The 11,906-nt window shown below is 36.0% G+C and overlaps 1 protein-coding gene and 1 pseudogene across 1 annotated transcript; both read left to right on the top strand.

Annotated features, from left to right (window-relative positions):
• Positions 4,137-10,498, top strand: LOC109332483 (annotated as a pseudogene).
• On the top strand, positions 11,137-11,783 carry LOC109332690. The gene has a single exon (XM_019567715.1). The coding sequence runs from the start codon at positions 11,196-11,198 to the stop codon at positions 11,766-11,768; it is 573 nt and encodes a 190-aa protein (XP_019423260.1). The 5' UTR covers positions 11,137-11,195; the 3' UTR covers positions 11,769-11,783.

Genomic DNA, 11,906 nt, shown 5'->3' with positions numbered 1-11,906 from the left:
CATTGACTTTCTTCGAGTACTCCCTTCCAATTATCTGACCAATTTTCCTGGCTAGCCACTAATTCATCATATGCAGTTCTGAATTTTCAAAGTTGTTCTGATAGATGACTTGTCTTTCTCTGAAGCTTCGAGGCTGGCTTTAAGATTATCTTCTTTCTGGTGTCCTTCACCCAATATCAACTGATAGTCTTTAACAGTAGACCATGCTTGCCTTTCACTCTGTCTTATCTGCTCTATTTCAAGTTCTAGAGACTTTGCTTTGGCTTGAGCCTTGCGTGTGGCATGACTTTGCGCTTTCAACCGATCGACATGGTCAGCTATCTCTGCATCTTTCTCTTTTACTGTCCGAATTAGGCGAACCTTTCCTGACTGAGAGCACATTTCAGCATAGTCCCTTTTAAGGCTTGTTTGTTCCTTCTTCATACTGGTGATGATTTTGTTGAGCTTTTCAGGACCCAGATTATCCTTGTCATGTGTGTCTCTGGCTTCTTCTAGCTTTGCCTCTAAGAGCTTGATCTGTTCCTTCAACAACTCGTTCTCAGTTGGACCAGATGGTTTCTGTGGTTGGGCAATTGGTGGGACATCCTGACCATTTCGTCTTCCACTGCGCCATAGCTTATATTCATCGGTGTAAAAGACCTGGTGTTCTCCCAACTCATTTGGCCCACAAAGACGAATCCTTTTTAGAGCATTTCTGATTGAGTCCAATTTCTCTTTGGTGGCCTCCTCGCTTTTGTACCATATGGAGAACCCATGTAGCTGTTCGGGTCGTACCGGTGTCATTCCCCATTTGAGCTGACCAAGTATCAGAGCTGGGGTGAAGGAAATGCATCCTCGAGGCCCCATTAATATCATATTTGGGTACTCCCCGCAAGAATACATGATTGATGAGTGTCTCTCATAGAAGCGAGTCTTTGTACCAAAGTTCCTAGGAGTAACCTCGTTAAACAACTTTTTCCAGTCCAACAACTGCATTGGTTTCACCATAATATTTCTGAACCTTAAGAGGGGATATCTGCTCCAATCCGGATACTGATGGTGTTTGAATCTGGTGATCATCCACACATACAACAATTGAGTACAACATCGGATCTCGAAATGACCTTTTTCATGACACATTTGGAACGATAGTAGGGTCTCTCCCACGATAGGTGGGACTAGGTTGGCTCCAAACGACCTGAACTTCGCGAACACATCAATGACCGCCTGATCAATCGTGTCATGGACAAATGGGAACAAGATCATGCCATAGACTGCCAAGGTGAATGCTGGTTTGAACAACTCCCATTTTCCTTGCTCCGCTGTTTGACTGATATGTTTCTTCAAAAATTTCCATCTGAGCCCAAAGGTCATCCCCTGTTTGATGATGTTAGTCGAACTTGGACGTACCCCAATGAGCCTCTCTATCAAGTCTTCTGTAACATTCTGAGCCTCCGTGAACAAATAAACTTTCTCTCTATCTCGTACCTGAATATGCAGCAGAACCTCATATTCTTCGATCGTAGGTGACGCATCTAAGTTAGGAAACTCAAATACTCTTAGAGTTGGACTCCAATACTAAACCATGGCACCCATAACTTTCAGTATATCTGCATCAACAATGATAAGGAGTAGATCAATCAGCCTTCCATACTCTTTGTTAAATTTGTTCTGAATATCTTGAGGGATCTATGGAATCAACTCTATCAAACAGCTCACATCTATTCCTTGTACCTCAGCTTTTACTCCCTTTTTCACCAATAAAGTATTGCTCTGACCCATAACAAGAATATCAACCCTCCATGTCTCACTATACCGCAGATCTCTTTTCGGAAAAGGAATCTGTTTATTAAGGATGATAAAAAAAAATGTTACTTGAATGCATGAACATAATGATTTGTGATGTTATATAAAAATGTAATGATGTATGATATGTAATGAAGGATAAAATAAAAATGTTTGACATAGAATTAAAAATAAAAAATAAAAAGTACAATCCAATTTTGTTAATATAAAAATGTCCCGAGGGTATTTGGGCCCATAGGCGGTAAGTTATAAATCATGTTTAATTAGGGGAAAAAATCACAAACATATTTAAAATAATTTGGAATGATGGTAAATCATGTTTCACGATGTGCATTGATGCAAGTGGAAAGTGGATTAAGGTTTGCTTCCTTTGTCCTATGTAAGGTAAGGTTTTTTTTGAACTTCTGAAAGCTGCTACCCTATGGTGGAATGCTAGGTCTTGACTAAAGTGGACTCGATAAAGTTCTAGACTTCTAAAGGTCACCAGACTACATCCAATCTTAAAAGAATGGAAACCATATATCATGAGCTAGTTACGAGAAGAGACTAGCTCCCCAAGCGCCAACTCATGATATATGGGAAAAATCTGGGTGGTTCATCATGCCAATACCCGATGTGACACAAGGTCAGTTACCGGCAAAGCAGATGTTCCCGTATCTTAATCTTAATCTCTAACACCCGGTTGTAGGGTGTGTGCAACTCAAGTGTACCAAGTGAGTGTGTGAGGAAGCACATAGACCTTAAAATAAATCCACCCCCCAAAAGTTGCACCAGAAATAGGTGAGTACGTTCAAGAATAATCAATTGACTCGAAAAATAAATAAATAAATACATAAATAAATATGATACACAAGTTTGCACAAACAAAGAAGGCATAAGGGTATAAAACAAACATGCAAAAAGTGGTATTGGGTCTGACCCTCTTAAAAAAAACTTTCCCCGGCAGAGTCGCCAGCTGTCGCGCCCCGATTTTCGGTTACGCGACCTCTTAGAGTCGCCACTACATTTTGTGGTTAAAAATGTAGAAAAATCTTTAAAGCCCACTCACATTGGGCTTTTTGGATTTTTGATATCCAGGTTCGGGATTCGATTACGAATTGGGGAAGGTATTAGCACTTCATTCGCCCGTAATAAAACGGTACCCTAACTAATTGCATACATTGAATACCCTTAATTTATTTAAATTAAATTTCTTAAACAAAATATTTTTTTATATTTTTATTTGTGTCTGACAAGTTCATATTGCTCCTACGTATCCCCGGGTGCAATAGGGAAATCAAGACTACGTAGTTCTCAAAAAATTAATTTGGTTAGATTTAAAAAAGAAAGTTAAAAATTGTTTGGATTTATTCGAAGTTGAACTAATAGACGAAGAGTCAACATTGATTGCTTACCCTCTCCTCACTTCGATAGATAGCAGAAACAGTACAAATGACCGCGACCAATTCTCAGCTCGAAATGAGGAGAAAGATGCAATATGAGTCGTAACCTCGGCTATTAAATCCAAAAATAATTAAAACATTAATATTAATCTTATTTTAAAAATAGAATTTAGAAATTGGTTTGAGTTTAATTAGAGTGGAATTAATAGATAAAGAGTCAACATTGATTGTTTACCTTCTTCCTAGTTCAATAGATAGAAGAAGCACTACAAATGACCGCGACTGATTCTCGACTCGAAACAAAGAGAAAGACACAATATGAGTTGTAACTTCACCATTATATCCCAAAAATAATTAAAATTTATTATTATCATTATTACCTTTAAAATAAAGTTTAGAATTTATTTGAGTTTAGTTGAAGTGGGATTAATAGACGAAGAATCAACATTGATTCCTTACCTTCTTCCCATTTTGATAGATAACAAAAGCAGTACAAGTGACCGCGACCGGTTCTCGACTCGAATTGAGAAGAACGATACAATATGAGCTTTAACCCCGCTATTAAATCTTAAAACTAATAATTAACATATTGCTTAAGAAATTAATTTGAAACTTAACTACTTTTTTTGTTTTTTTTTAAAGAAGGAAATCAATTGAATTCTAACTATGTAATAACGCACTACTAATCTTACCAAAAGAGATTGCATTCCCTGTTAGCTAATTTTAACAAAGCAAATAAATATATCCTCACTGTTAAAAAAATTAGGGATGTAACTTTTTGCCTTTTTTATAAACTTAACTTAACACCAGTGGGCTTTTGGGTTAGGCGTCTACATAAAGTCTTCAACTTATATTGGGAGTGTGTAATTAAAAAAAGGTTAGGTCATCTTCTTAGATTAAAGACTTGAGAAATTTCAGCAAGAGGGTCCTTCCCTTTTAGTGACTCGGGAACCGTGAATTGATGGAGGAATGGGCTTAGGCGATGGAAATGGCAGAGGGAGCCGCACTGCTCGCGGTGGTAGCTATGGCTCACGAACTTGGGGCGAACCGCTTGCCTCAACACGGTTTAGCGGTGACGGTTTGGCGGAGAACATGGAGTCTCCACGGCTCCAATGGTAAGATGAAAAAAAAGTCTTTCACTTTCGCGTCTCTTGATCTAGTATTTTCTTCTCTGATTCTCGATCTCATTGGCTATGGTGGTTTGCAGTAATTAGTGATGGTGAGGAGCGGTTCTTGTGCTCTAATGGCTGAACTCCCTTGTTCTATGGCCCTGGTGGCGGCTATGGTTCCCCCCCGAGGTCAACTAGAAGTATTAGAAGGATAGGGGAATGATGAATTGAAATTGTCTTCTTTCTTCATTTTCTCTTAATATTGTTTTGCTATGTTAAATGATAGACTGAGTAGACCTGAACATGGGTTTATGGGGGTGATGGCAAAATGATGTTTATGTTGAGAATATGAGAAATTGTAAAAAAGGAATGAATATGGTTGAAGGAGAGGTAAATTAATCTTTTTTATCTTTATTGTATCAGTGCTATAAATTGGGTTTCTAATAGTTTTAGTGCAACTTTCTGCTTTTTTGGGTTACTCCTTGTGTGTTTTTTTTATGCATTTTTGATACAAAACTTATGTACATACTAATGAAGCATGATAGAAAGATTGCAAGGAAAACTTCTTAGAAACTTGGATGAAAATCTTTGAAGACTTATTTCCCTTTGAGAATAATACGACACTAAAGAATAAACAAAAATTCTAAAAAAAGAATCACAATGAATGAATTGATGACATATAACATGTTAAAAGACTAAAGAAAACAAAAAAAACAAATAAATATTGGTACACGTGATTACCGACCTTTTTAGATTCCTAGCTTCTTTCCTTTCTTTGCACTTTGGTTCTCCCTGTTTCTTCAATGTATGATCTCCTCTTCCATTGTTTCTAAATTTTAGAATGGGGTTTTTAGACTTGTTATTAGATGATCTGGTTTTGGATTAATGGTGCAGGGTTTCTGGATTTGCTACGGATGATCTCTAAAATGAATTTTGTCTTTGGTCACTTTTCAATGTTCTCTCCTTTACTCTTTTTCTCTCTCTCTTTTACGTGTTGCTGGTTTTTTTTTCCTGAAATCTTCTTTCTTTTAAAAATCAAAAAAACCAGGAAACCTCTCTTCCTAAAAACTGGGTAACCACCCCCACTTTCACAAAGTGGTTCCACCCCTTTAGGCATTATCTCCCATCCAAAATCCATTTATCGTTTTAATATAAACTTTTTATTTTTATTTTCGGATTAAATATTTATATAAATAATTATAATAGAAATCAATTTGTTATTTTATTTTTATTATATATTTCACATTTTCGAATTAAGTAGGAATATATATAATTAAAATCAAAAATCAGTTTATGGGTATTAATAAAAGTGTCTTTTATTGCAAAAATAAATAAAAACAAACCTATAATGTTAATATATGTACCTGAATAGTGTGATGAGTTGATAATTAAACTTGAATGCCAAAATTCTTCATAAAATAACTCTAATAAATATACACTGGAGTTCATTTTAAACGTTGAACATTGGACCGGACAAAAGTGAGTATTCACACCCTTCATTGCAGTGCAAGTTAGAGTGTTAATGTCCTTGTTCATTTCCTAAATTCCCTTCTCTCACAAGTTCAAAACTTCAAGTATTTTGGTGTTACTCTTTGTGGAGATTATGTGGATTGAACAGTGATTCTCTCAAACTAACTAGTTTACCATTTTGTAATTGTTTCTACTTAACTTATGTTGGTTACTGTTGCGGTTGAGTTTGCTCCATGTAGTTGGGTTTGGTCCCTCATTTGGTCGGAGAGAAAGAGAAGGAGAGGAGAGAAGAGAAGATGAGGAGAAAGTTCTTCTTTCTCTCCTTTGATTAAGGAGAGAATATAAGAGGAGAGAGTAAGAGAGGAAGTGAGACCCACCCAAATTTGTTCTTCTCTTGTATGAAAGAGAAAATGAGGGAGCAAGAGTGAAAGAGTAAAATCACCTATTTCTCTTCTTTTTCTATACAACCAAATAACACAAAACTTCTCTCTTTTTCTTATCTTTTTCTCTCTTTCCAAGTTCTTTCTCTCATATTTCTATCTTCTTACTTTCTTCCCTCCAACCAAATGAAGCATTTAAAGTGGGGCATCTACTTTTAGTGCTATGTTTTTGGCGTGTGTCTGCACTTTACCTCATTTGTTTCTTTAGCAGTGGAACTACGGACACAAATATGAGTTTTTTGGGTGAGGGTGGTTGCAAGAAGATGTAGCTCAAATGGTGGGAGAAGATATGTGGTTGGAAAATCCATCAACACTACTACCAATATATTGGGTCAAAGGAACTGAAGAGAGCTTTATGGAAGAAGCTTTTGGTTGCATGGTTCGTTGGTTGGAGTGTTTTAAATTATTCAAACACAATTCTCTCATTTTGGTAGTAAACTGTGAATTGGTTCTCTCGTACAATTTGTGATTCTTCTACAAATTGATTCCCTTTAAGGAATGAACTGGATTTTTATATATATACAGTTGCAGAAGAAAAGAAGAATAATTGGTAATGTACATTCACTTACAACAAACAAGAAATCTTTTTTATCTTTGGTATTTTTTCTATGCTGTTGATTCAAACCTACACGAAGCAACACTAGAAATGACTATGCAAAGAGCTATAGAAACCATACTTAAGATACCCCTAGCATACCAGTATTTGAAGAGTAATGTACCGTGTACTATGTACCCGCACTCGTACTAAAGAGGCAAAGAGAACCACGTATCAGGTGACTATGTTTTAAATTATGGTCGCGGTTATTATAATTGTAGTCATTGTACTCGTTGTGGTGTAGATTGTGGCCATTGCAGTATGAATTATTTTCTAAGTAAAATAACATTTTTGAAATCGATGCGGTCTAATGCCCCCAATGCAGTCTAATGTAGTTGCGTTGCGGCCCGATGTGGCCGCATCATTGTGATTCAGTGTCACACTGCAATTGTGGTATGATCCAGTTGAGGCAAATGTTGTGACTGTATCACTAGATGTGGTCCGCCATTTGAATCACTAGACTGACGATGGTGTCTTTGTGGATCTTATGATGCGTGAGTTTACAAGCTATTGATAAGAGAAAAACAAACTCTTGCAAGCATGTGTGATGAGAGGGCTAGGATGCTTCAAGATCAGGACTTCAATTCCTCCCTACAAGTGATTAATTGATTTGCCTGTTTGGCACACCTTTTACTTTTCATGTTTAAAGTCTTCATTTATTATGGTACCAACATATCGTATACCTTAATTGCTTGATTTGGATAAATTGAGGCTTAGTTATTATTTCATTATTACCATTAATCTAGTGTCTAACTGAATTTCTTTCCATTTTGGTTTTTGTTAAACTATTAGGGTCCTAACTCATGTTATCTTATCTTGTTAATAAAGGTAAACTGAGTTTGAATCTCTGGAGCAAAACCCTGATTTCCTTTTTTACCTCTTTGATAGAAAAGATTCCATTTTCTACTAACCTGAGATAATTAGTTGTCAACAAATCAATCTAACTTCCAGAAATTGCAGAGAAATTTTCCTAGGTACACAGAAAGAACTGCTTTCGAGAGGCCTCTTACAAGGGTGTTGCATATGCTGTAACTTCTAAGGATGCTCAATTCTGAAAGGGAACAATTTGAGAAGCAACAAGGGTGGATTATAAAGAGGATGGATACTATGGAGGAGAAACAAGTAGAAAAGGATGATTATGATCCATAGAAATTGGAGCCATCCCCCATTCAAGAAGAATATGCTCCTGTCATACTCCTCCAAAGGTGATTCTGTTGATGTGCTTTCTGGAAAGGTAGGATGCTGCAATATTTTCTTGTAGAATCAATTTTATTTGGAGCACTAAATTTGTCGGCTAACATTGTTAAACCTCACTTATATTCGAAACATTTATAATTAATTATCAAATTTGTGAAATGCTATACAGTATTAGATATCATGGTTACATCCATCCATTCTAAGCACTAGCTTTCTGGTAATACAGTTTTTGACTGGACTTTTATTAGTCGTCTTTTATTATGTTTTCCGAATATATTTCGAAATCAAAACTTCATTTCTCTCAGATTTTTGTTTCTGTACTCCTCCACCCTTCCTTTCTCTTATCTGTCACAATAGGAGTACTTGTAGTGGAAATAATATTATACACGAATATTCTCTTATTTTGTGCATATCACAAAGCTTATATTGAAACAAATTGTTCATGTTTGATACTTTAAGTTTTAAATCTATGGCAATCACATTAGAAACTATGGTTGCCAGTTGTCATTGTTATTCACTTGTTCATTAACAGGAAGACCGTTAGAACGTTGTGCGTGCAAAAGAATCGGGCAAAGGGTTTTAACCGCATCCTTCAGGCTGCACACAAAAAAATTCGTCTAGGAGTCATCCTGACATTCGTTGTCTAGAAGAGAGATCTTCCATCAAATGCAACCCCAAACGAAAGGATTCAAGTAACTAATGGGTGTGCATGTAATATATATATTGGAGTTTGTTGGATTTGACATTTCATTAGCTTTTTTAACCTTTCATATTATTTAGCTCATTCCCTTTTGGTAATGAAAAGTTCTGAGGTAACCAGTCTTTGTAAGAGAGTAGTATTTTAATGTCTTCACTCTTCACCACTTGTGCATGTATCTTGGTGGAGTCTTTGATGTTGAGTCATTAGTGGAGAGAATACTTCAGCACCTTGCTAGCAAAAAAACGGTAATCGTTAATGTTTATGACATTACAAATCTCACCTATCCCATTGCTATGTATGGTTCGAATGTTTCAAGGGGATACATTTTATCATGTCAGCACTCTTAACTTTGGAGACCCTTTCAGGAAGCATGAGATGTACTGCATGTAAGAGTAATGCTGCAGAAGGAGTTTTGCATCTTTGTCCTTCTGCAAAATAAAGTAGAAGATGCTATTTAATACGAGGTGGTTTAATGTCATAGTACTATATTAGGAATGCCCGATTTTGAGTTGTTTTATCTGGAATTTTAACACCTTTTTTTTCCTTGGAAGTCATTGAGTCTAATTTATTTTAATATAGTAGAAAGATAAAAATGTGAAAGTGGTCAAAAACTTGAATAATTGATGAATTTATGTTTGATGGTAACACAGGTTCAAACAGAAACCACCATGGCCATGGTTGTCAATAACCACTTCAATTGGCATCCTTGTCATTGCACTCCTTGTTGGACATATTTTCCATGCCACAATGAATCTTGTTGTGAAAGTAGAAGATGATTACCGTGAGATAATAGAGCTTAAAAAATGAGCTGAGGTAGCTGACGTTGCAAAATCTCAGGTATGCAATGTTTCTCAACTTGCTTAATTACATACATATAACAAAAAAGAAGAGCTTCTCGAGTTACTCTAAAATTGGATTTTGAGGGATGTTGCATATGCTTATGGGCACAGATCTCAATTTAACTCAGCAGGAATTTGTCAGAACTACACAGGGGAGTGGAAAAAGTTTGGTATCACTTATAAATGAGGTTTTGGACTAGGAAAAGATTGAAGCTGGTAAGCTAGAGCTTGAGGTAGTGAGTGCTCTTTGACTTACGGGGAGTTTTGGATGACGTAATGTCACTATTTTCGGAGAAGTCTCAAGAAAAAGGAGTAGAGGTAATATTCCTCTTATCTAGGAAGATTTCGACAAATAATTACAAATCTCGTGGGTAACTCAAATAAAGTAAGTGTGTAGGAACAAAAAGATCATGTATGATGGAAGTTATTCTTGCTTTACAGTCATCATCCAATTATTACAATACTCATTGAATATTTTAGATAATGATAAAAACTTTCTGCAAGTGTTCCAATCAAGAATGGTTTTGCACATAACAAAATTCATGTGTATTTCTAGAATGATTATGATGAAAATTGATTCTCTGATTTTTTCGCAGTTCACGGACAAGGGGCATATTTTTGTTATTATTCATCTTATTGAGGAGGTTGTCCATTCAAGAAAATACCTTGAGTGGTTTCCCTGTAGCTCATAGTCACCGAAGCTGGGAAGGATTCAAGGCTTTCAGTCAATAGCATAGTCATCATATAGGTGGTTCTCTTTAGTACGGGTGGTGGGTACATAGTAAGCGGTAGGTTAGCCTGTTAAATAATACCAGAACGTTTAGGGATATATTTAGTAGTGTTTTATATCTTTCTGCACATGTTTCTGGTGTTACTTCTTCTAAGTTTGAATCAGCTTGTTAAGGATAGAGCATAATGCGGAAGCACAGGATTGAATCAATTGAGAACAAAAGAGAAGGAAGTAAAGGATAAAGAAAATAACACACAAGATTTAACGTGGAAAAACCCCTCAGTGTGAGAGGAAAAAAACCACGGGCGATCAAGAGCAAAATTCCACTATCACTATGTAAAAAAAGAAGAGTACAAGAAATCATCTTATAATGATGAGGACAAATGACAATATTTTTCATACAAATACTCTCTTAAATGGAACAAGAATTCTCACCAAGAATGCACTGACAATATATGTGTAAATGAAATAGATGTTGTGTGTTGTGAAGATGATTTNTGATCCAAATAAAGAAATCATGCAGGTGAACCTTGCTTGCTGCATGTGTTCATCACCTTTTTCTTGGAGCCACAACTACCAAGCACTGAAGTACACTACAAACCCTAGTAAAAGTATAGGTAACAGAAAACAATGACAAGTATCTTTCAGATTAGATAAACATTCACTTCAAATTTCCAAAAGCTAAATAACCCTTTGTTTTCTCATTAAACCATTCTCCAAAAGTCTAGCATGTTCATGACCATGGACACTGACATTTGAATTTTTTAGATCCACTCAAGTTTTCAAGCTACAATGTTAGGTTTACCACAACCAAGTAGAACAATCATTATAAATAGGACTATACCTTCTTCTTTAGTTATATATATTCAAAACTCAAGCCCCTTCTGAAGAGTGTTACACATTTCAAATTTTCTTCTCAAACCCATTATTTAGCATCATCAAGTTGAAATGGCACCACATGGAGATTCTTTACCTAGAGCTGATTTCTGCAAGAACAGCAACATATCCAAGCCACCAAAGCTCTCATATGAGCACCTTCAAAGAACAATCTCAGACATCTCATTTGAGCTAACCACCAAAGAAGTGATTGATGATTTAAAACTAGCACCAATATCTGAAGTTGAAGATGCAAAGTGTGAGTGTTGTGGTATGTGTGAGGAGTGCACACAAGAATACATCAACCTCATGCGTGATAAGTTCTTTGGGAAGTTTGTGTGTGGATTGTGTTCTGAAGCAGTGAAGGAAGAGTTAGAGAAAAATGGAGGAAAAAAAGAAGATGCTTTAAGTGCACATATAAGTGCATGTGTTAGTTTCAACAAATATGGGAGAGCTTTCCCTGTTCTGTTTCAAGCTCAGGCAATGAAAGAGATGCTGAAAAAGAGCACAGAAGATTGTAGAATTAGGGCTAAGTCCATTAGCCCAAGGGATAAAGAAGGGTTGAAGAAAGGATTGATTTCACGTAGTTCAAGTTGCATTTCAGCATTTACAAAGGAGTTGAATGATATTAAGATTGCAAATTAAGTTAACATTTCACCATACACCCTGAAAAAGATCAATTCTTTATCCATACGATGAGAGATACTCTTAGTTATACTAAAAACACAAGAGCAAGTTATTTTTTTTTTGTATTAATTATTATCAAGGTGTATAATTAAGGGG

The sequence above is a fragment of the Lupinus angustifolius genome, chromosome LG18, assembly GCF_001865875.1.
Source record: "Lupinus angustifolius cultivar Tanjil chromosome LG18, LupAngTanjil_v1.0, whole genome shotgun sequence".
NCBI classification, from domain to species: Eukaryota; Viridiplantae; Streptophyta; class Magnoliopsida; order Fabales; family Fabaceae; genus Lupinus; species Lupinus angustifolius.
The sequence above is the reverse complement of the archived record's forward strand: the minus strand, read 5'-3'. Positions and strand labels throughout refer to the sequence as shown.